Raw genomic sequence first — 25,654 nt, 5'->3', positions numbered from 1 at the left:
ATTCATTAGGAACCAATGACATCACTGAGGCAGAAGACTGCAGTTTATCCATTTATTAAGAGCCAGTGACATCACTGAGGCAGGTGACTGCAGCCTATCCATTCATTAGGAGCCAATGACATCGCTGAGGCAGGAGACTGCAGCCTATTCATTCATTAGGAACCAATGACATCACTGAGGCAGAAGTCTGCAGCCTATCAATTCATTAGGAACCAGTGACATCACTGAGGCAGAAGACTGCAGCCTATCCATTCATTAGGAACCAATGACATCACTGAGGCAGAAGACTGCAGCCTATCCATTTATTAGGAACCAATGACATCACTGAGGCAGAAGACTGCAGTTTATCCATTTATTAAGAGCCAGTGACATCACTGAGGCAGGTGACTGCAGCCTATCCATTCATTAGGAGCCAATGACATCGCTGAGGCAGGAGACTGCAGCCTATTCATTCATTAGGAACCAATGACATCACTGAGGCAGAAGTCTGCAGCCTATCAATTCATTAGGAACCAATGACATCACTGAGGCAGAAGACTGCAGTCTATCCATTTATTAAGAGCCAGTGACATCACTGAGGCAGAAGACCGCAGCCTATCCATTTATTAGGAACCAGTGACATCAATGAGGCAGGAGACTGCATCCTATCCATTTATTATGAACCAGTGACATCAATGAGGCAGGAGACTGTAGCCTATCAATTAATTAGAACGAATGACATCATTGAGACATGAGATTGCAGCCTATCCAGTTGCTCACACCTAGTGATCTTCTTATTTAACCTCATAGAGCTAACCATAGACATTGGGTCAGCCACCAGAATGGAATCCCACATTATAGATAGTGGAGTACTCTAATTTCAAGACTCATAAAATATTCTTGAGAAATTCATTTGTGTCTTGTCATTGCTGGAAAAATGCCCTTGACTTCCAGCCTATTAAGGTCAGCCCCAAATGCTTGCAGAAATTAACATTTATCTTCCTGTGGTTTAAAGTATAATTGTTGTAGAAGATCTAATAAAAATATTTCTGATGCTAAGTTCTCTATTTAGGACCACTCTATGTCGAACTTACTGTAGATGTTACTGTTGAACATATTGAATATTCTCTAAATAAAGTATGTCGCTGTTACTTCCACTTCTCAATATGTAAGAAATGGCATTCCATGGAGGAATGAAAGCGTTATCCAGCAATGCCTAACTTATTGCACAATAACGCCACCACGCTATGATGGCGAAACGTTCTGGTAACATTCCAAATCATCTGTAATGTGATTAACACAAAACGATACAAAGTAAAGTCACTTCGCTTTAGGGAAATAAGATGTTACGCTTTCCGTTTGTAGTGTCTCATTGGGCTCTCTAAAAAGGAACCAGCAGTAGTACCCCATCATTGCAGGGTCAAAGCATCCTTGGCAGCCTAAAGCCGCACATCGCAGGGGCCAGGAAATCTCCATACAATCACAGAGATCCCTGGCCTCTTCCCTCCTCCTAAATTTCGGAGACACGCCTCTGTTGGTCGTCGATGTCCCCTCCAAGACCCCAAACAGCATCAGGATGTCAATCACTGTCATAGGTGCTTTGGGATCTGAATAAACCCTACTGAAATGGATGACTGTAGCTCCGGAAATCACGCCTCTGCAAAATACTGTAGCCTGATGAAGTTAGCTTGTCTGGGAATTTCTCTACAATATCATTAATCTGTAGGACTGCACATTCAACATTCAAAGAAAATCTGCAAACAATACCCGGTAATCTGTGTTCTATTTATTTATTTTTTTGCAGTAAATTGCAACTAAAAAGATCCTATCTGTAATAGGTGGGACCATATTCCGCATCAGACTATATTAATGCTTACTGACATTTCTGGATGACTACATACAGTATCTTACGGTAGCTAAGAATTTTACTATGATTAAACATGTCACAGATATTTATGGTTTATTTAACAACATGGTGCAAAAAGCACTGATGTGCTGTAACCTACAGCAGCAAGGAGTCAGCTTTTAACAATATAGCGCAAGCATATCAATGAAAGCTGACATTTCATTGGCTATCATTGGTTACTGCACAATATATGTATAATGCTTGCACTGCTGTATAAAATAAGACTTAGGAGTACATTTACTAAAGCTTCTAAAACAGAATTGGCAAGAGAAATGATAGACAGCATCTCATTGGTTGCTATGGGCAACTTCACCACTTCTCTGTTTTAGAAGCTTTAGTAAATTTACCCCATATTGTCTCCTTTAGATTGCAAAAATAAAAAATGGGCAAGACGGACATTTAAGTAAATTCCAGGAGCGATTGTACATCTCAGAAGCAGACTTTTTCCTTGATTTTGCATGTGAAGAATGATCCTGAGGCTTCACAGGCGCCGGATGTCCCGCACGCCTTTGCTTCGCAGGATACCTCATTATTCTGGCAGGTACACTTTGTGTCGCAGGTGGATTCTGTCCAAAACTCCTCACCTTCTTTGGCAAATTTTGCTGTAGGAAAAATGTGAAATTTGATAGATTCAAACATTTATCGAACTGTAGTTCCCCAGGCAACAAGCATTCCATACAGCATTTCCAACAGTTCACATTTTCTGCAGGAAAATCCAATATCACCACAGACAAAACCTGGCTAGGTTATGGTAAACAGTGGGCGTGTCTGGGTAGTTTTTGGGGGGTGCCTTGTTGATTAGGGGGGCGTAGTCTGTACCAACGGTACACCAGGCATGATATATTTTGAGAACCAGAAACAATGAAGACTATCGGTTCCAAGGTCCATTGCCATTTAAATTTTTTGTTTGCTTGATTTTTTCTGATTAATTAACATTTGCATAATTGATAATCTATCATTATTCTAATTTAGTCATTCCAATAAAGTGCTTATTATTATTATTATTATTATTAGTAGTAGTAGTATTAGTAGTAACTAATATGTTTCAGGTATATGTCTCAAGTATATTTTTGAGATTACTATGGCTTATTAAAACTTTTTACGGTATAATTAATTGATTCTCACAATTAAAATAAAAAATAACAAAATAGGTTTAATAAATTTACTCTATGCCTACATCACATTGAAACACCTTTAGGCAATGAGGGTTCACTACGATATGCCGGCGGCCGGTATGCTTGTCGCCGGGAGCCCGACCGCCGGCTTACCGACAGTGTGGTGAGCGCAAATTAGCCCCTTGCAGGCTCGCTGCGCTCGCCACGCTATGGGCACGGTCGTGGACCCCCACGAGGGAGAATAAGTGTCGGTATGCCGGCTGTCGGGCTCCCGGCGCCAGTATGCTGGTCGCCGGGAGCCTGACCGCCGGCATACTGAAGACCACCCGGCAATGAAGACCCTACTACTGTACCTCAGAAAATAATTAATATTGTTATATATGCCTCCCCATCACCACTGGGATGAGTTTGAGGATTTTTTTAAGGTGAATATTAAAGAAAAAACTTTTTAACAAATTAAAAATAAAAACAAATTAATAAAAACAAGTCATTTTTTTCTCTCTTTAACTGTAAAACCTATTTTTAAATTCAAATTTTATTTGTATTCTTGAGAGAATTAGCTAGTAAAATGTGGGTGTCAGTTTATATGTTTTCTATAACTATGTATAAGAAGAATGTATTGTTAGAATCATGTAAAATGACCTAAAATAAGGAAATATGGATACAATTTTATTAAGAATGTGGCATTAAACATAATAGGTAAATTATTATTATTCTTATTTATCTATTTTAGATTTTTTTTTACAATTCTGTTTTTCAAACACTTGCTGATAAATTGTATTGCCGCTTTAACACAATTTAAAATATAGGGGTATATTCAATTGCGGATTTAACTTATGAAAACCCTGCGGTGTGGGTTTTACCCACAGATGCAAAGTTTTTCTTATTTAATTGCCAGTGAGAAATTCATATGCATTAATTTCCATAGAAATTGCTGCAGCTTTTTTTCTCGCAGCTATTTTTTTCTTCTTTTTTTCTCCCAGTAGGTAAAAAAAAAACAGGAAAATCCCCATTTTATGTAAAAAATGTCATGACTTTTATCAGAACCTTTAGGACACCCACGCTAATGACTAATTAGGCAATTGGAAGTTTCTAATTATCCTAATTAGTACATTAATTAAATGTCATTATTGCTCACTAAAAAATAAGAATGGCCTTAAATTACCCGAAAATAAACTTTTTTTTTAGTTAACTTATGCACCACACAGTTATTTAAACTACTTAAGGAAAACAAAAACTAAATTTTTTTTATTTGCCTAAAATTACCACAAAATCACAATTTCCCCCCACTTTCTTATTTTTAATTTCACTTGTTTGTAATTAAACTAAGTTTGTTTGCTTTTTATAATTGTTCTGCTTTTTTTTTTTAAAATAAATAAATGCACAAATCAGCCTTTTAATGCATTTTAAATAATTCCCCCCCCCCTCTTTTTAGGACAGTAATAAACATAATTACTAGGGGACTTTTGTTATCGAGGGCTGGTACCCAAAAATTTTCATACAATTTCTTAGGGTACAGGCTGTTCCCCAATTAAAAAAAAAAAAAAAGTTTCTGTGGGCTCTTCCGGTAAAAATTATTGTGACCATTTTTTTTGGGTGGATACCATAGGTATTAGGAGCGCTCATACCTCAGTAATGAAAAAATGGCCACGATGTCCACGGTAATTTTTACCATGAAATTCACGCAGCCAATTGAAATTGCTCCCTACAATACATTAGTCCTTGACAGAGAGATGGAGTTTTTTATCTTATATTAAATGTCATAAAAGTTATGAATACCTTTGAAAACGCATCCTCCAGGAACCTTAAAATCGGCAACTTCGAAAACCCATCGTCCAGGGTAGTCGACGTTGGATGTAGACTTTATTTTTAACACCTCATTTGTTCTGGATCCAGGTATATTGAAGTAGTGAGTGTCATCTCCACTGTTAAATCCAGCCTGCCAACATGACAACATCAAATGCATTAATTTGCAACTTAATTTCCAGTTTAATTTTGAAATACAAAATGTGAGAGCGTATAACAGGATATCTGGCATAGAAAACACCAGAGCCAATGGAGGAAAGTGGACACTTTTTTGCATAAATGGCGGCAGTTTGTGTAATTAAAATATTTACCTTTTATATTTGTGACATAAATACAGTGTTAGACTGGGGCATGAAAGGCCCACCGGGGAATGCAGTGGTTGAGGCGTGGCCAGAAACCAGGGAGGGTGTGGCCAGCCACTACAGAGGGATGCAATCCCCATATGTATCAAACTCCAGAAAGCGAAACTTTCCAGAGCTTGTACCGGACAGGCAACACCATCTATATATGGCCGAACATGTGCAATGCGACACCCATTCATAAATCCAGAATTCCGCACAACACAAAGGAAGGCTTTTATTGGATGAGCTGTCTTTTGTATTTAGATTCAAAATAATGAATTGCATACGGCATTAATAAACTCTGCTGTGCATGTGATAAGTGGTGGGATGTATTGTATGCAATATGCGATGCATGCTACATCCCACCCTTACTATGAAAGTCTGTATTTGGTATGGGAGCTGATATATGGTACGAGAGATGGTATTAGTATATACAAGGCATGAGACAGAAAATACCTGAGCCGGGGTGCCACCCAAGCCAGTCAGGGGATCTCCATCACTGGCGGTTCCAGTTGTCCACTGGATATCACCATAATTTAAAATGGCAAAGTAATGGTACCCGTCAGTAGTAAGGACAGCCTGGAACGTGTTCACCTGAAAAGCAACCAAAGGAAATTTGTTTTTTAAGAAATCGCAAAAAAAAAAATCACAAGTATTTGTTCTCTAATTATCATATTATATATTATTAGTGATATATTAGTGCTATAAAAACCTATTGTTATCTACCTACCACTTATGGTGTTACTGACCTCACTGTGTTAAGGCGCTGAGTGAACCAAGTTCACATGTGAGCATTGCTGGAGGTGAAGCGGAGCTGGAGGGGGCGGAGGGATCCAATCAGATACCTCTTTGCAAATCGAACCTACTTTCTGTAGATGGTGAAGGTTCCCTCAGTCAAAGTTTGATGAAGACAAAGTGGCTACCTAATAACGAATGAGCCTGTTTCCCAATTTTACACCCTGTGATGTCCCCTGAAGGTTTGATGTCATGGTGTCACACCAAGAAGATGTTGAAGTTGACACTAGAAAGTACAGCACTGACCGGAGCATCCTTATAGCAGTCCGATCTGCTGCACAAGTTGCTGGGTTCTATGCCATGCACCCAGCAAATCAAACGCAGGTGCCGTGGGGCAGTTATAGCGCCCCCACAAGTCCCCTCCTCCCCCCCACAAACACATGACGTTTGGAACAACGGCACTACTTGGAATATCCTGAGGATGCTACAGGGGCTGTAAGGCCTGCAGTGTACACAGGGATACTACGCACTGCTTGCACACCCCTAGGCACGTCCAGTCACAAAGCCTCTGGAAGTCATACCGGCTGCTTACATAGATTCTGCATTGGCGGACTACCGAACCGATAAAAATCCTGCAATGGGAGATGTGGGTGTACAGTATATCTGCAAATTATCCACCACCTTCCCTTGTGCCCTGGGTGTGTCATACAGATTAGTGTATAGCAATGATGTAGGTGAGATGGGACAATACTGACCTTTTTAGATGCTGCGCCATAATAGGCTACTTTGTCCCAGGTGGCGATGAAAGCCCACGTCGCTACGTAGTGTTTGAGTGGCAGATGCTTCGCCATGTCCCGTGTTATCCTCTGCAGTAGGGCGGGGTCTGTCGTCTCCCTATAGTACACCTTACCTCCCAGATTATTATCCACGTCTCCCCAAAAAGGGGTGATGAACGTCTCACCATCTGTGAGTGGGAAAGGATCAGGTGTATACTGCGCCACCGCGCTGTTGAACGAAATCACTCCGTTGTTGTTCACCTAGAGACAAAGAGCAGGTGACACGTGTTATCTGTTACTGCGGAGGCCTACACACACAGCACAATGTATTCTCTCCTATTACTAGGTCTCCTGGAGAGGTGGTGGAACTCATTTATCATGCCACCTACTCACATTAAGCGGAGCCAGGGCTAGTGTTTTTGACACCCGCCTGCAAACTATAAATTTGTGGCCTACTTCACATACTTTTTAAAGGGACATTGATCTTATAAAGAAACAGTGTGGTCACACATTAGTGCTCCCACTTCAAATTACACCACACAGTAGTACAGTCTTATTCATATTATACCGCACGTAGTGCCCATGATTCATATTACACCACATAGTAATGACCCCTTATTATGGTTACGTCATTCAGTAGTGCCCTTTATTCATGTTGCACTACACAATGGCACCCTTTCTACATGTTATGCCATACAGTAGTACCCCTTATATACAATACCCACAGTAGTAGTGCCCCTTATACACAATTCCAACAGTGGTAGTGCCCCTTACACATAATGCCCACAGTAGTGCCACTTATACACATAATGCCCACAGAAGTGCCGCTTATACACAAAATGCTCCCAGTAGTAGTGCTGCTTATATACAGAATGCCCATAGTACTAGTGCCTCTTACACATAATGCCCAAAATAGTAGTGCCTCTTACACATAATGCCCACAGTAGTAGCGCTTATACACATAATGCCCACAGTAGTGCCCCTTATACACATCTCTGCCTCTGTAGCTCCAGCAGCTCACCGCCTGTGTCCCTCCAGTAGCTCCATGCCCTGTATCCCTCCAGCTGCTTGCCCCCTTCTCTTGTCGCTTCAACCCCCTCTCATATTGTCTTCAAGAGGCACAGAGCCTGCTCCTCTTCTTGGCTCTTCACTTCAGCAGCGGTGACAGCATTTCATCACATATGCTGTGCTGGAAAAGAAAGTCACTGGGACCTGAGGAGGAGATGAATGCTGTCCAGCAGACAACATGTGTACAAGGAGGGGTGGGCTGTAGTTTGAGGAGGACATTTGAGCCACCAGGACCTGAGAAAGGGGGCGGTGGCTGCAGCTAATCAGTAACACTAGCACAGACTGCATTATCGATTGATGTAGGTGATGGGCGGGCTTTTCTGCTGGAATTACTGTACAAAGTAAGGAAGTAGGTTGATCTAGTTCCCCCTACCATTACAGGTGGTGGAACTCAGTTCCACCTCGTCCCCCCCCTTTAACCCCTGCCTATCACACATCCTTGTTACATGCAAAGTGTACAGATGGGTCCAGGCTGTCACCAGTCACTGCCTCACCCGGCCAGCCCAGCTCTGTCCCCGTGGGAAGCGACAATGCCTTGAGAGGAGCTGCTTGCTGCAGCTCCCTCTATCTTCAGCCAGCCGTCTCACAGTATAATGTCAATATAAGGAGGCAGCTGAGCTATAGCCCATTACGTCTGCACTCTGCTCCATTTAATAATAATATATTTTTTTTAAATACGGCCAGACCAAATGATGTTGCGAGCCTTTTACGGGCCAGACGTTCCCCACTCCTGGCTTAGAATGTACAATGTCAACATTTGCCCCAGTGGCGCACCCAGGGGGGTTTCCGAGCACCCAGAAACCCCCCTCCACCAAAAAAAAAATATATATATTTTTTTTTTTTGCTGCATGATTATTATTAATGGCTGTCTAGCATCCTCTGCAGCCTGCTGTCTTCCTGGTGGCACTTGTAAGTGCTTAATAAAAGTTTACTTTATTTTAATTATAGTACATATATATCCATGTTCATACATATATACACAGATATATACATACATACATATAAACACACACATATATGATATATATACATGTGTGTGTATATATACGTGTACTGTATGTATCCATGTTTAATATGCATTGTATATGTGTATATGTATGTGTGTGTATATATGTATATATATATATATGTGTGTATATACAGTATATATATATATATATAGGTGTATATACAGTATATATATGTGTAGATATGTATATATATTTATATGTATATATACATATATATATATATATATCTATGTATATATGTATATATACACACATATATATATATATATATATATATATATAAACACACACATACAGACACACTAGTTTTATGGACCCAGCATATACTGGGTCACCTCAGTCCCCACCCCCGTGATTGGCTCCACCCAGTTTTGGAAACCCCCCCATGGAAATCCTGCATTTGCCACTGTGCCCGTAATAGTATACTAAACTGTGTAGGGCGGGGCACAAAAAATTAGCAACTAAAAAAATGCTCTGCATAGGATTCCAGGGTCCTAACTTTCCAGGGCACAGGTCCCCTGCATGGTGAGGCCATATTCCTTTCTGCAGTACCGGTGATGCATCGCTGTGGCTGGCCCAATATTTCTGGTGGCACCCAGGCATTCTAGCTCTGCCTAACTCTTCATTTGCCGAGTCCCATGTGTGTGCAAAGCAATCTATCAGATTCTAGCAATCATTTATTTAGCACATTCTAGAAAATAATAGCTAGTATCTGATCGCTTGTTACTGGCCACACCATTTGGTCCTTTTTAAAACATTTGATACATTTCCCCCATGTGTCCCTTATGCATTACATGGAACGCACACTGGAGAAACTTAGATGGAAGAGGAACCAGGGCTACTAGTTACCAGAAAGAAGTACAGTGCCAGACAGAGACGATGGGGGACATTTACTAAGCAGTGATAAGAGCGGAGAAGTGAGCCAGTGGAGAAGTTGCCCCATCAACCAATCAGCAGCTCTGTATCATTTTATAGTATGCAAATTATAGATGTTACTTCAGTGCTGATTGGTTGCCATGGGCAACTTCTCCACTTGCTCACTTCTCCACTCTTATCACTGCTTAGTAAATGTCCCCCTAAAAGTGGAATAAATCCTAGGATGCATTAGACTGGGGTATAGGACCATTGTCACTGATTACAGCAAAGCATGGCTAAGAAGCGCAGCTTTGTGCATCACTCAATGTAAGAAGAACAAAGCAGAAGATTTGAGGGATCAAAAGGTGGGTAACCTCATTGCTATAGGGAATGGTAGGGTTCGCTTATAGAGTCATGCTGCGGAGCACTGCTGTACTATACAGATCAGTGACAAGTTTAACATTGATGCTAAAAATTATAATAGAGAAGAGTTACAAAACTAAGGGGTCTATTTACTAAGCTTTGATCACAACAGCAAATTTGTTAGAAGTTGGGCAAAACCATGGGGGTCATTCCGACCCGTTCGCACACAGCGGTTCTTCGCTACGGTGCGAACGGGTTGGAACAGTGCATGCGTGGCGGCTGCACTGCGCACTTGCGTCATTGCCCGGTGACGGCCGTCGCCGGGCAATGGCCAGAACAAAGAAGAAAGTGATTGCTAGCGCGATCGCAAGAAGATTGACAGAGAGGAGGCGTTCCGGGGCGTCTACGCACCGTTTTCCGGCCGTGGAGATCCGAACGCAGGCGTGTCCAGGCGTTTGGAGGGCGGATGTCTGATGTCAATCCCGGGACCTTCGTCGCTGGATCCATCGCACAGGGTAAGTAAGTCTGACCCTGGTCTTGTTTTGCAAGAAACTTTTTTAGCATAGCAGGGCTGCACAAGCGATCGCAGCTCTGCTATGCTAAAATACACTCCCATATAGGCGGCGTCTAGTTGATCGCACCAGCAGCAAAAAGTTGCTACTGCAATCAACTCGGAATGACCACCCATGTGCACTGCAGGGGGGCAGATGTAACATGTGCAGAGAGAGTTAGATTTGGGTGGGGTGTGTTCAAAATCAAATCTAAATTGCAGTGTAGAAATAAAGCAGCCAGTATTTACCCTGCACAGAAACAATATAACCCACCCAAATCTAACTCACTCTGCACATGTTACATCTGCCCCTCTGCAGTGCACATGGCTTTGCCCAACTGCTAACAAATTTGCTGCTGCGATCATCTCTGAATTACCCCCAAAGTCCCAGCCAATCAACTCCTGACTGACATGTTATAGGCTGGGTTTGATAAATGACAGTTGCAAGCTGGTTGAAACTTTGGGGGACATTTACTAAGCAGTGATAAGAGCGGAGAAGTGAGCCAGTGGAGAAGTTGCCCCATCACCCAATCAGCAGCTCTGTATAATTTTATAGTATGCAAATTATAGATGTTACTTCAGTGCTGATTGGCTGCCATGGCCAACTTCTCCTGTGGCTTACTTCTCCGCTCTTATCACTGCTTAGTAAATATCCCCCTTATCTCCATCCACTTTATCTCCATCAAAAGCTAATTAAATAGACCCCTAATTTGAAAAAAAAATAAAAAAAAAATCCTTATTATTTATAAATATATTAAACGTCACTATAAAGATTTATCTGATGTTTTCATACCAAGGACAATAAAAGGGGAGAAAGGGCAATCAGTTACGGGTGTAAGAAGGTTTAACCCTCAGCATGGGACACGGTTATTTACTATAATGGTGAAAAATTGGTGGAATTCCCAACCGTAGGAGGCAGTGATGGAAAATTCACCAACAAAACTTTCAATGGGACACCTATCTGACAGGAAATGATATCTGATCGGTGGTGCACATTATTGGGACGATGGACCCAGAGATTGTACTTTTTTTGGAATCAGATAACTGGCAACTGCCCCACCCCCTCTTGGGGTATCAACAAAGCCGGAATACCTGAAAGGTTACACCTATCGGACCTGAAAAAAAAAAGGATGAAAGAAAAACCCACTTAAAATAACTGCGTCATGGTGGATGTAATGGGTCCTGCTTACATAGAGAGATTTGTATTCTTTCCCAGAGAATTTAAAGCTGATAGAGAGGGGGACTTCTCCTGATGTCCCATCATCTTCTTCTGGGGTAATTTTGTCACCCTGAGCTGGTCCATATGGATAGAGAAGGTCATCTGAGGAACATGAAATAAATCGGTGTAAGCAGCAGGGGAAGAGCTATGAGTGAGGAGACGTCATACAGTATGTCCTTTCCTTCCACTTACCACTATCGTCACTTGCGTACTGCTGGGCAGGTTCTGTTTGAGAAGTTAAACGGTTCTGTTTAGTTTGTTAGTGAATGCTGTTCTAAATATCAGAACGTCAGAATAAAGCAGGACATGCAGTAATGTACAGGGGGTAAGACGGATAACACTATTAGGCCAGATAAGCATGTTGTCACACATGTATACCTGTATTCACACGTATGACATTAGGCGTATGCACATATGCACATCTTATGGCACTATGGCTATAGAGTAACAAAACATACCCGTACACTGGCAAATATGGCCGCTGAGCCTTACCAGCTGGACCTGATCTACGTCAAATCTGGCCACATGGGCACCTGGAGAACTGTCTGTTTGGTACCACATTCTTTGCAGCAGGAGAAGAGCTATGATTGAGAAGGGTTGGGTAAGAAATACCGGTAGTTTGGATCCCAACAGTCAGAACCCAACACATCCCGGTAAGTATTTTTTCCCTACCCTTACACCTAATCTCTACTCTAATCCTAAATTACCCCTCCAGCAGACTAACCCTAACCTCCCCCTTTGGCAGCCTAACCCTAACTCTCCCCTTCCACAGCCTAAACCTAACCCACCCCTCCTGTAGCATAAAACCCTAACTCACCCCTCCCACAGCCTAACCTTTACTCTCCCCTCCTGCAGCCTAACCTCCCTTTCTGCAGCCTTACCCTATCCCTCACATTCCACAGCCTAAACCTAATTTCCCCTCCTGCAGCCTAACCCTAACTCTCCCATCCCGCAGCCTCACATTAACCGTCCCCTCCTGCAACCTACCTCTAACTCTCCCCTCCTTCAGCCTAACCCTAACTCACCCCTCCCGCAACTTAACCTTAACCGTCCCCTCTTGCAGCCTGACCCTACCCCCCTGCAGCCTACTCCTAACTCTCCCCTTACGCAGCCTAATCCTAACCAACTCCTCCTGCAGCCTAACCCTAACTCACCCCTCCTTCAGCCTATCCCTAATCTCCCCTCCTGCAGCCTAACCTTCCCCCCTGCAGCCTATCCCTAACCTCCCCTCCTGCAGCCTAACCCTAACCTGCCCTCCTGCAGCCTAACCCTAACCTCCCCTCCTGCAGCCTCACCCTAACCTCCCTCTCTTGCAGCCTAACCCTAACCTCCCTCTCCTCCAGTCTTACCCTAACCTCCCCCTCCTCCAGTCTAACCCTAACCCTCCCCTCCTGCTGCCTATCCCTAACCTCCCCCTCCTCCAGTCTAACCCTCACCTCCCCCTCCTCCAGCCTAACCCTAACCTCCCCTCCTCCAGCCTAACCCTAACCTCCCCCTCCTCCATCCTAACCCTAAACTCCCCCTCCTCCAGCCTATCCCTAGCCTCACTCTCCTGTAGCCTAACCCTAACCTCCCCCTCATCCAGCCTAACCCTAACCTCCCCCTCCTCCAGCCTAACCCTAACCTCACCTCCTTCAGCCTATCCCTAACCTCACCCTCCTCCAGCCTAACCCTAACCTCTCCCTCCTCCAGCAAAACCCTAACCTCTCCTCCTCCAGCCTAACACTAACCTCTCCCTCCTCCAGCCTAACCCTAACCTCCCCCTCCTCCAGCCTAACCCTAACCTCTCCCTCCTCCAGCATAACCCTAACCTGTCCCTCCTCCAGCCTATCCCTAACCTCCCCCTCCTCCAGCCTAACCCTAACCTCTCCCTCCTCCAGCATAACCCTAACCTGTCCCTCCTCCAGCCTATCCCTAACCACCCCTCCTCCAGCCTATCCCTAACCTCCCCCTCCTCCAGCATAAAACTAACCTCCCCCTCCTCCAGCATAACCCTAACCTGTCCCTCCTCCAGCCTATCCCTAACCTCCCCCTCCTCCAGCATAACCCTAACCTCCCCCTCCTCCAGCATAAAACTAACCTCCCCTCCTCCAGCCTAACCCTAACCCTAATGCTTATCTCCAGAATGTGTTGGGATTCTGACCATCGGGATCCCACCGGCGGCCTCGGTTCCTTCCGGTCCCAACTCATGTCGACCTTTTGACCCTGTCGATCTATTGTGCCAGTCAAATTTTTCTACTGTCTACCTGTTCCATGTTGACCTTTTTGTCCCTGTCAACCTAATACATGTCGACGATATAGGGTTGACCTAATGACTGACTGTATAATTACTATAGATCTTCTATAGCACACCCCGGGAGAGCTGTGTGTCTCCATAATCTTCTGCTAGAGGCAATCTGTCATCACGATCTGGTCTATATGGCTCAAGAAGATCTGTCTGTGTATCAGTGTTTATGAGGGAGTGTGTGTGTGTGTGTGTGTGTGTGTGTGTGTATGAGTGTGTCTGTTTATTGGTGTGTGCTATAATGTTCTTTTATCACCCTGATCTATTCTATATGGATCTTTGTGTGTGTGTAGTACATATGTGTATGAATATTGGGCTTATTTTGCATTTATGCTTCTTGATTGTCCTGTATTTTGTCGCTCTGTGTTTTGTGTTTTGCTAGTGGTCCTCTGTACTTACATCTACGCTCTACTCCCCCACTATGCAGTAATAATAACAATAATAATGTACAATTATTACAAGGAACATATTCATGGTTGAGTCACATTATTATGAGTACCAGCTAATAGCCAGAGCAACCGCCATGCAGGGCTGCCATCAGAAATTGTGGGTTCCGGACTGACAAAATAGGCACCCCCCCCACCCCCCAAAAATAAATAAATAAATAAATAAATATATATTTCAAAATAAAAAATATATATATATATTTAAAAAAAAAAAAAAAAATCCTATGCCCCAACAGTTATGCCCCTATCACCAAATTATGCCACACACAGTAATGCCCTGGTACTTGTTCATAGTCAGGGGTTCTGCATGCCCCCCCCCCCCCACACCGCCGTCTCAGAGGAGACAGTTATTAAAGATACTAGAGCTTCCTCCAGTATTATTAATAATTGTCTCCTCTGAGGCAGCAGCCATCTTGAGAGTAACATTTTCAATACAGCCTGCCTACCGGGCAGATGACTCTGGCGGGCAGTGGCTGGCATGAGCTGCCCGGGCCATCCACTCTCTTTTACAGAGGCTGTGCCTGGACAGCTGTGCCCGCAGTACCCCCTTGATGGCGGGCCTGCTGCCGTGTGCGGCATGGATAGCAGCTAGACGGGTTGAACTGTCATTTTAGACACACGTCTGGTAGCCCCAAGGTTCACTGTGACGGTGAGCTGCTCCACTGTAGCGTGTCGGTCGGCCCTCACGCACCTTCATAGCCGACGTTCGCCTCTCACATCAGTGGCACATGGTGCTCCGCAGTTTCCACGTCGGTTATTCGCAATGGTGCCATTTGTCCAGTCATGATACACCTTCACCGCAGCAGCACGCAGACAGGTCACACACTACGCTGTGCCAGAAATACCGCCACCCTTGGCCCGAAAGCCCATAATCATCCTTTTTTGCAACTTGGATAATCACCCCTTTTACCCCTGACAGCAATGAGTGATATGTGTGCAGACGGCCTATCACACACCTTATATACCCACCAAGCCAGCGCACGACACGTGACATACTTCATGGGCTACGCACTGCCGACGTCACATGTGGGAGGTGGTCATAATGTGACTCGACCATGTAGAATTCTGATTTAAACTTTGTTTCAGGGATTGTGCCTTGAACAGGTGTCATCTCTCTCCTGCCCTATAATTAGTCGTGGTCATACATTGTCCTCAGAGCTGTTTCTTGCGGCGGGCGAGGCGTGCATTCGCACGGGGCGTTCGCTGCAGCCCTAGGTGGCTCAGTTTGCTGCTCCCCCTCCTCCCCGTCACTACTACTCCGCTCAGGGTGCGGAGTTTCGTGCAATGGCGCGTTTGCATCGTGATGTCACAACACAAACTCGTCATTACATGAAACTCTGCCCCCTGAGTGGAGTAGTAATGACGGGGAGGAGGGGGAGCCACCCGGGAAGCCTGGCAGCAAGCTAGGAGGAGGGAGAGGAGGGAGAGGCGAGCCGGCACGCGCCGAAGAGCGGGAAGTGGGAGGACCGCTGCAAACGTAGTATAACTTTCTCTTTCTCTCTCTCTCTTTCATTGTAGAATGGGACTCTGACTGCCGTAAAGTGAAAAATGGGGACTCTTGCCTGACATAACATGTAAAATGGGGACTCTTGCCTGACATAACATGTAAAATGGGGACTCTTGCCTGCCGTAATGTGTAAAATTGGGACACTTGCCTGCCGTAATGTATAAAATGGGGACACTTGCCTGCCATAATGTATAAAATGGGGACTCTTGCCTGCCGTAATGTGTAAAATGGGGACACTTGCCTGCTGTAATGTATAAAATGCGGACACTTGCCTGCCTTAAAGTGTAAAACGGGGACACTTGCCTGCCTTAATGTGTAAAATGGGGACTCTTGCCTGCCGTAATGTGTAAAATGGGGACTCTTGCCTGCCGTAATGTGTAAAATGGGGACACTTGCCTGCCTTAAAGTGTAAAACGGGGACACTTGCCTGCCGTAATGTGTAAAATGGGGACTCTTGCCTGCCGTAATGTGTAAAATGGGGACTCTTGCCTGCCATAAAGTGAAAAATGGGGACTCTTGCCTGACATAACATGTAAAATGGGGACTCTTGCCTGGCTTAATGTGTAAAATGGGGACTCTTGCCTGCCGTAATGTGTAAAATGGGGACACTTGCCTGCCGTAATGTATAAAATCGGGACATTTGCCTGCCGTAATATATAAAATGGGGACTCTTGCCTGCCATAATGTGTAAAATAGGGACACTTGCCTGCCGTAATGTATAAAATCGGGACACTTGCCTGCCGTAATGTATAAAATGGGGACACTTGCCTGCCGTAATGTGGAAAATGAGGATACTTGCCTACTGTAATGTGGAAAATGGGGATACTTGCCTGCCGTAATGTGGAAAATGGGGATAGTTGCCTGCCGTAATGTGTAAAATGGGTACTCTTGCCTGCCATAATGTGTAAAATCGGGACACTTGCCTGCCGTAATGTATAAAATCGGGACACTTGCCTGCCGTAATGTATAAAATGGGGACACTTGCCTGCCGTAATGTGGAAAATGGGGATACTTGCCTGCTGTAATATGGAAAATGGGCATACTTGCCTGCCGTAATGTGGAAAATGGGGATACTTGCCTGCCGTAATGTGTAAAATGAGTACTCTTGCCTGCTGCAATGTGTAAAATGGGGACACTTGCCTGCTGTAATGTGTATAATGGGGACACTTGCCTGCCGTAATGTGTAAAATGGGGACACTTGACTGCTGTAATGTGTGAAATGAGGACTCTTGCCTGCTGTAGTGTGGGGATTTAATGTATCAAGGGCATTGCGGTGTGTGGCATAATATGGTGCAGGGGGCATTACTGTGTGGGGCTTAATATGGTAGCATTTGTTCCCCCTGTGGTGGCTGTGATCCGTTGGAGCAGGGTCAAAAACTGGGGTGTAAGGTAGTCTTTCCAGACGAGGCCACGCCCAATTTAATGAGACCTAGCCCTTACCGAGAGCGCGCACATGCAAGATCTTTATTTTTTATATTCACGGGGGGAGGGGGGGGGGGTGGTTGCATTTTTTATGGTGAACGGAGGAGGGGGGGCACATTTTTAAATCTCGCAGTGGGAGCCAAATTGCCTAGAAACAGCTCTGATTGACCTGCACAAATTGTCTGCCATCCGCTGCAAGACATTACACAATAAATGGTACCTACACATTTTACTTCAAGCCTTGGCTTTCCTTCAGCAGCTTAATGTTCATTTTGTTAACCACCTTATTTAACCATCTTTATTAATACAATTTTTCTCTCAAATAGTTTTACCTGATTCTGCTGATCCCAGGTCATATACTGATATCAAAGCTGGAAAGAGATAGGGTCACATTAGAGTTTATTTGTGTCTTGTAAATATTGATGCTCTCTGCGCTGTCAGGAAATGTTCCGCACTTACCAAGTATCAGCAGCGGCGTAACTCTCCGGGTCACCGCCATGTTGCCTCAGTTCTCTAAGACACTGGAAGGATGATAAAACGAAATCTTTACATCACATATTATCTGAGATATCTCTGCTTATTCTTATCATACCTCCTCCTTAGCTAATAGAATGGACAGAGGTCCTTCCCCGGGGATTTCTGTATTCCTGGTATAACCTCACACCCAGCATCACTTTCCTGTGTGCGCTCTTTTCTCTATTGCCCCATGAAATAAGAACATGAGAGTCTCTGCAAAATAAAGGAGTAACTGTGCCCTTGGGCAAAACCATGGTGCACTGCTGGTGGGGCAGATATCAAATGTGCCGATAGATTTACATTTCAGAGAGGTGTCTCCAAACTCATATCTAACAGAGGGCCTAATTCAGACCTGATCGTAGCAGCAAAAAAAGAGGAGAGAACCTAGGCGCTGAATATATAAAGAATATCTGTATATTGATGAATGTATATGTATATACAAATTATTCACATCTCTGTTGCTTCTGTTCGCTGTTGAAAAACAAACCTCTGCAAGTTTGTATAAATATAAAGGAAAAAAAGAAAAATGCTACTGCACCCAGAGATTAACAGATGATAGAATAAACCCTTAATTAAACAATGAATTGTATATATACACACAAGCCACTGAGTGTCAAGAATACAACACACTGATTAATTGTTACACATAAACTGTTTATTTATATATAAAAATCAATGAAAACACTGTTAAAATTAAACATATAAAATTGTATCCAATTCAGAACATAACACTGTATCATATGCGGTTTGACTATGCATAACACTCATATAAACGTATCCATTTAATTTACTGTTGCATGGTGAGTAATTTGAATAGCTGAGTAGCTAACCAGTCCCTGAAATTTGCAAGGATATGTATAAAATTTTCGAGACAATCCCTTTTTAGGTCAAACTTGTAGCAAATGCACTTTAATGTTGTTGAGCAGTTCGTAAATGTTCCTATATAAGTGCCTGTAAGAATGCTGGTTTGCAGAACGAGTACGTGTGGCGTCCCACCGTACTGGTTACCTGGTTCAGTTATGAGGGAGAGCCAGAGTCAGGTTGTGCTCACCTCATACAGGCTGCTGGATCACTTGCAATTTTGAGACTGCTGGTTAGAAGGGTGTGGTTTGTTTTATCGACAGTATCTAGGTCGACAATGTTTAGGTCGACCACTATAGGTCGACAGTCACTAGGTCGACATGGATGGAAGGTCGACAGGGTTTCTAGGTCGACATGTCCTAGGTCAACAGGTCTAAAGGTCGACATGAGTTTTTTTTTTTTTGGTGTCGTTTTCTTCGTAAAGTGACCGGGATCCCAAATTAGTGCACCGCGTCCCCTCGCATGGCTCGCTTCGCTCGCCATGCTTCGGGCATGGTGCCTTCGCTCCGCTGCCGCTTCGCACGGCACACTTTACCGTTCCAGTCGTAGTCCACGTGGATCGTTAAGTATGAAAAAATAAAAATAAAAAATGTGAAAAACTCATGTCGACCTTTAGACCTGTCGACCTAGCACATGTCGACCTAGAAACCCTGTCGACCTTCCATCCATGTCGACCTAGTGCCTGTCGACCTATAGTGGTCGACCTAAACATTGTCGACCTAGACACTGTCGATCTTCAGACCGGATCCCGGTTAGAAGTCCACCAGACGTATTGTCATCTGACGCCAGACAGCGCTGGCTGAGGTGTTTCCCTCGTGGTGCTCTTGCTCGGAGACTGGTCCTGCAGTGAGGGGGAGCCAAGGCAAGGCTATAACCTCGTGTGCGGCTTGTTAGATAAATTCCAATTTGCGATGCCAGAGGCCGGCCGGCCGCGTCTCATAGGCGCTGTACAGTGCAGGTGGATTTGTTCAGACCTCTGGATAACCTTACCAGAGGTGTTGCATATAGCAAGTGATCAAAGTGAAAAGTAGGGAGTGTGTGCGCTCTTTTCTCTATTGCCCCATGAAATAAGAACATGAGAGTCTCTGCAAAATAAAGGAGTAACTGTGCCCTTGGGCAAAACCATGGTGCACTGCTGGTGGGGCAGATATCAAATGTGCAGAGATAGATTTACATTTCAGAGAGGTGTCTCCAAACTCATATCTAACAGAGGGCCTAATTCAGACCTGATCATAGCAGCAAATTTGTTCTCTTATGGGCAAAACCATGTTGCACTGCAGGTGGGGTAGATGTAACATGTGCAGTATAGTTGTTTTTTTTTTTTTTTTGCAAAATCTTCTACATTTCATGCTCTCTGACCACCATCAGTACACATGTAGAATGGGAGCATTATGGGGCTGATATACTGTAAGTAGGGAACAGAGAAAAACTAAGCAAGTAACTTTGCTCCTGGAACAAACCGTGTTACCATGCAAGGGGTACAAATTAATGTATACTTTTGCATGCAGGGTAAATACGGGCTGCTTTTTCATGTAGCCCCGCAGATTCTGGACAGCTTTATTCATGCACTGCAAATAGAGTTTAAGGGGAAGATGTACTAAGCAGTGATAAAAGTGGGGAAGTGAGCCAGTGAAGAAGTTGCCCATGGCAACCAATCAGCATTGACATAACATTTATTATTTGCATACCGTGAAAGTATACAGAGCAGCTGATTGATTGCCATGGGCAACTTCTCCACTGGCTCACTTCTCCACTTTTATCACTGCTTAATACATCTCCCCCTTAAGTTTGGACACATCCCACTTAAATCTCTCTGCAATTGACATCCCCCCCCCCTTCCCCAATATGGTTTTGCCAAGGTACAAAGGCCCTCATTCCGAGTTGTTCGCTCGCTAGCTGCTTTTAGCAGCCGTGCAAACGCTATGCCGCCGCCCTCTGGGAGTGTATCTTAGCTTAGCAGAAGTGCGAACGAAAGGATCGCAGAGCGGCAACAAAATAATTTTGTGCAGTTTCAGAGTAGCTCCAGACCTACTCCTAGCTTGCGATCACTGCAGACTGTTTAGTTCTTGTTTTGATGTCACGAACACTACCTGCGTTCGGCCAGCCACGCCTATGTTTCACCAGTCACGCCTGCGTTTTTATCTGGCACGCCTGCGTTTTTTCATTCACTCCCTGAAAACGGTCAGTTGACACCCAGAAATGCCCTCTTCCTGTCAATCACTCTGCGGTCAGCAGTGCTACCGAAAAGCTGCGCTAGACCTTGTGTGAAACTACATTGTTCGTTGTAATAGTACATCGCGCATGCGCATTGCTCCGCATACGCATGAGCAAAACTGCCATTTTTCGCCTGATTGCTGCGCTGCGAACGAAAGCAACTAGCGGTCAACTCGGAATGACCACCAAAGTTCCTTTCTCTTTCTGGCTTTGCTCCGGCTCAGAATCAGCCCAATATATGATTTCACTTGGGCACTTGTATGTTTAGGGTGTAGGCGACCAGCATACCGGCGCCAGAATCCCGACCGCCGGCATTCCGACAGCTGGGTGAGCGCAAATAGATTTAGCACCCGTCTTGTTCAAAAAAAATAAAAAATAAAATAATTGTGGCTCTTTTTACCTACTTCCCAGTCCCTTCTCTGGACTGCCCTGCAAATTTGCAATACCTTTCTGAGGGTTCTGTATGTATTACCAGCGGACGGGATACCGGCTGTTCATAACCGACAACAGCATCCCGCCCGCCAGAATGCCGGCAGCGGGGCGAGCGCTAAGAGTCACCTTGCAGGCTCTCCACATTGCAGGCTCGGTGGCTTGCTGCGATCGCCACAGGATCTATTTCCACTCTATGGGTGTTGTTGACACCCACGAGTGGGAATAGCCCTGGTGCGCCGGGACTCCGGCTGGCGGCATTGTCAGCCGTCAGGATTTCGGCATAGGTATCCTGAACATCGGTATCCCGCCCCCTGGCAAATTGACTGCACCCCCTTTCTGATACTGTGCATCGCGACTACAACTGCGCCTTACACTGTGCGAGTTTTTAGGGATTTTCGCACACGCGCAGCAGCAAAATATCGCTCAGCTCAGTAAGCATCAGGACTGTGTGCGACCAAGAGAGCCAGTGCTTCTTATCCTCAGCAGCCAAGGGGTTAATAGGCAAATCCACTGCGTAAAAGTGAACTTTTTATTTTATGGTCTACGGGACCGATGCAGATTTTCAAATTTTAACCCTTAAAAAAGAAAAAAAGTCTGGCAAAACTGAACTTTTTCTATAAAGTTACCCAGTCACACAATTAGGACCAGATTTCCACTTCTTGGTCTTGTAATCGCAGGGAAACCAGGTAATTAAAACAATCTTTGCATGACATCTTAGTAAAGACAGTTATTGCGACTTACCTCTGTGCCTTCTGATACCCTGCAGCGTGCGGGCACTGAGACGGGATACCATCTTATACAGTCCGGACTGAACTAAAAGGGCGGAGCCAGTAATGCTTAAACAAACCTCAAGCCCTATTACAGCGTTATTCCACCAGTAAGTACCAGGACGTTGTGTGTACACTTACCACTTACAACAATATTTAAGCATGTCTATAGCTATACAATGTTGTTGATTTTTTGACACCTCTCCTTACTGAATCGCCCTTTTCAAACAATGATTCAAGATATTTTTTTTAATGAAGTTTGTTCTTTGTTTATTTAAATAATGAAGAATTGTTTGCACTGAATTCTGGCTGCCAATTGTAACTTACTGTATTTCCAATTAATGTCCCACGTTTTGCAGATTTATTCCTGGAACGGGGCCTATTTTACAATGACTTGGTTTCATATTGTGGAGTGAGATTATCGTAATAAGATAATGGGTTGCATAGACATCACACTGACAGGGTTGTATTTAGCTATTCCCAATCAGCAAAGGAAGGACCATTGTAATGTACAGGCCCACTGGACAGCTGTCCAGGCCTTGACCAGGGGACCCTGAGTAGGGCTGGCTAGGCTAGGAGGCATCTCCAACCCGGCTGTTGCCTCTGGAGCTTCTTAGGAGGCAACTAAAGAATGGTGCCCGACCTCTCTGATTAGTGCACACAATACTCTGGGAGAGACGTATCAAACTCTGGAGAGAGGTACAGTGCAGAGAGATAAAGTACTGGCCAGTCAATTGGGAGCTGATTGGTTGGTACTTTTGGCCTGATCCAGACATGGACGTAAATTCAAGGCTGCTTGTAAGCAGCCTTGAATTTCTGTCCGGTTTTAGGGAGGAACATGCAGGAGATGTCTCAGTAAAAGAGTAGCTGCGATCCCCTGATACTCCAATCTAGAAAACTATGTGGACCCCCTCAATTTCAAAGTAAACCTTAATAAAATAGAATACTTGGCTCCCAAGGGTCTTAGGGAACCATGGAATCTATTTATGAAGCAGTGAAAAGAGTGGAGAGCCTGAAGAGAAGTTGCCCATGGCAACTAATCAACTGCTCCGTACAAATGTTTAGTATGCAAATTATAAACGTTACTTCAATGCTGATTGGTTACCATGGGCAACTTCTCCACTGGCTCACTTCTCCACACTTTTCACCGCTTCATGAATAGACCCCCTTGTTCTTTACGCTGGGCCACGGGCACTAGTTGGTTTCTTAAGGACAGTTCTCAAAACAGAGAGGTAGGTTTGTACCTATAGTATGAATAGGCTGCTATAAGGTGCATTTACATATATCTGAATAAACCTTATTAAGCTGCAAGTTCTGCCCTCTTGCAAATGACTTACTGTATTGTAGAACTAAAGACGTCGCCTCAGAAGGGTAAAATCAAATTTGTACTAAGCTATTGATACACAAGACCACCCTATCAGTACATACTGTGTATATGAGACTAAACAATATTTAAAAACATTAACAAGCTCATACCTCCCAACATGACCCTCTCCAGGAGGGACAGAATGCTCTGCTTCTGGACTTCCCTCTTATTTTATGATTACCATCACCTGTGCTGAAACACCTTTCTTATCCATTCACCTGTTCAAAGCAGGTGCCGGCAATCATAAATTAAGAGAAAAGTCCAGAAGCAGAGCATTGTGTCCCTCCTGGAGAGGGTCATGTTGAGAGGTATGCAAGCGTAATATTTGCTTTATCTGTGACTTACACTCTGTTCTTTGTTGGGGTGAGGCCATATCCATTTCTTAATATTTATTTATCTCTTAATTCCACTTTATTTGATTTTCCTCTTGAGTGGGTGAGAATTATGTCACTTTATGGCAGTAATCTCCGAGTCACATAAACACACAAGAGCTTACTGCATGCAATCTGTCTGTAAATGATTTATCTGCATGATCAAATACACTGTTGTCGTATCTCTAATAATGAGCCAATATAATCTATGGATCATATTACCTTGTACTTTTGTAAACTGATCGCTGTAAGAGGGTTTTTGGTGTTGTAAGCAATGACATGTGAGCAGTATCGGACTTGGGCATGAAGGGCCCACCGTGGGGGGATGCAATGCATACTTGCCTACCTGACCCTCTCCATGAGGGAGAAAATGCTCTGTTCCTGGACTTTCCTGGTAATGTATGGTTGCCATCACCTGTGGTGAAACACCTTTCTTATCAATTAACTAGCTCACCACAGGTGATGGCAATCATACATTACCAGGAAAGTCCAGGAACAGAGCATTTTCTCCCTCATGGAGAGGGTCAGGTAGGCAAGTATGATGCAATGGTAGGGGCCCATATTTTGGGGTGTGGTCAGTCTCCAGAGGAGGTGTGGCCAGCCGCCACAGAGACTTGGCTAACCATTAGAAAGTGTAGTATAAGGTAACATTTATAATGTATAATTCAAGTGCACAGTCTGAAACCTGATCCCTAGAGCAGGAGGTGGGTCCCCAGACAGTGGGGCCCACCAGTGGTTTCCCCTGTACCCCTGTGGGCCAGTCCAACCCTGCATGTGAAGGTTTATAAGAGTATCATAGCCAGAAACCAGCATGTTAGCAATGACGGTATCCGGTCGCTAGGTTGGCCACACTTAGGTCGACAGTCACTAGATGGACCACTATTGGTCGACATGCATTAGGTCAACAGGGTTTCTAGGTCGACATGGTCTCTGGGTCAGTATGTTCTAGGTTGACATGCATTAGGTTGACAGGGTTTCTAGGACGACATGGTCTCTAGGTCGACATGTTTTAGATTGACATGACAAAAGGTCGACATGAGTTTTTCACAATTTTTTTTTTACTTTTTCATTCTCTATGATCGCAGCGGTAGTGGACACGGTGCACTAATTGGGGTTCCCGGTCACTCCACAAAGAAAACAACACTTAAAAAGTTAGAAAACCTCATGTCGACCCTTTGTCGTGTCGAGCTTGCTCATGTTGACCTAATACTTGTGTCGACCTATTTTTCGTATCTACCTAGTTACTGTCGACCAATAGTGGTTGACCTAGACACTGTCGACCTAAGTGTGGTCGACCCTATGAACCATGCCCGAAATGACAGAGTGTCGGTTACTTCAGTTGGTGGCCGATCAGAAAACTGGTTTAGTAAAAAAGAGTTGTAAAACACATTTAAATGATCAGTAGAACACCAAGCTTTTGCTTACAGGCATGGTAATGCCCATGGTCCCCTAACTATTTTGTGTAGACCTGCCAGATCTTATGACCCCACCAACATTTTGTTGAGGACCCACCAAGACCACATTCCCATTAATATTGCTTAGTTGTAGACTTGACATGTTACATAGTCAACATTTTGTTCATCATCCTGCAATGTCACATTCCCATCATTGTAGGACCCCCGTCCCCAGTCATCATTTTGTTGTTGATCTACTAACTTATATATTAGATCATATAGAACAGGGCTGGCCAAAATGGTCCTCGAGATCTACCAACAGTTCATGTTTTCCAGGCCTCCTGGAGATCT

General features: G+C 44.2%; 1 protein-coding gene across 1 annotated transcript; it reads right to left on the bottom strand.

Moving 5' to 3' along the window:
- Window positions 1-1,745: 1,745 nt before the first annotated feature.
- LOC134965876 (alpha-tectorin-like) lies at window positions 1,746-22,201 on the bottom strand. Its single transcript, XM_063942265.1, has 9 exons — window positions 22,147-22,201; window positions 17,842-17,903; window positions 17,715-17,753; window positions 11,916-11,948; window positions 11,695-11,825; window positions 6,638-6,919; window positions 5,604-5,741; window positions 4,780-4,939; window positions 1,746-2,487 (listed from the first exon to the last, which is right to left on the bottom strand). The coding sequence occupies exons 2-9, from the start codon at window positions 17,879-17,881 to the stop codon at window positions 2,315-2,317; spliced, it is 996 nt and encodes a 331-aa protein (XP_063798335.1). The 5' UTR covers window positions 17,882-17,903; window positions 22,147-22,201; the 3' UTR covers window positions 1,746-2,314.
- Window positions 22,202-25,654: the final 3,453 nt, after the last annotated feature.

The sequence above is a fragment of the Pseudophryne corroboree genome, chromosome 10 (genome assembly GCF_028390025.1).
Source record: "Pseudophryne corroboree isolate aPseCor3 chromosome 10, aPseCor3.hap2, whole genome shotgun sequence".
Taxonomy (NCBI): Eukaryota; Metazoa; Chordata; class Amphibia; order Anura; family Myobatrachidae; genus Pseudophryne; species Pseudophryne corroboree.
The sequence above is the reverse complement of the archived record's forward strand: the minus strand, read 5'-3'. Positions and strand labels throughout refer to the sequence as shown.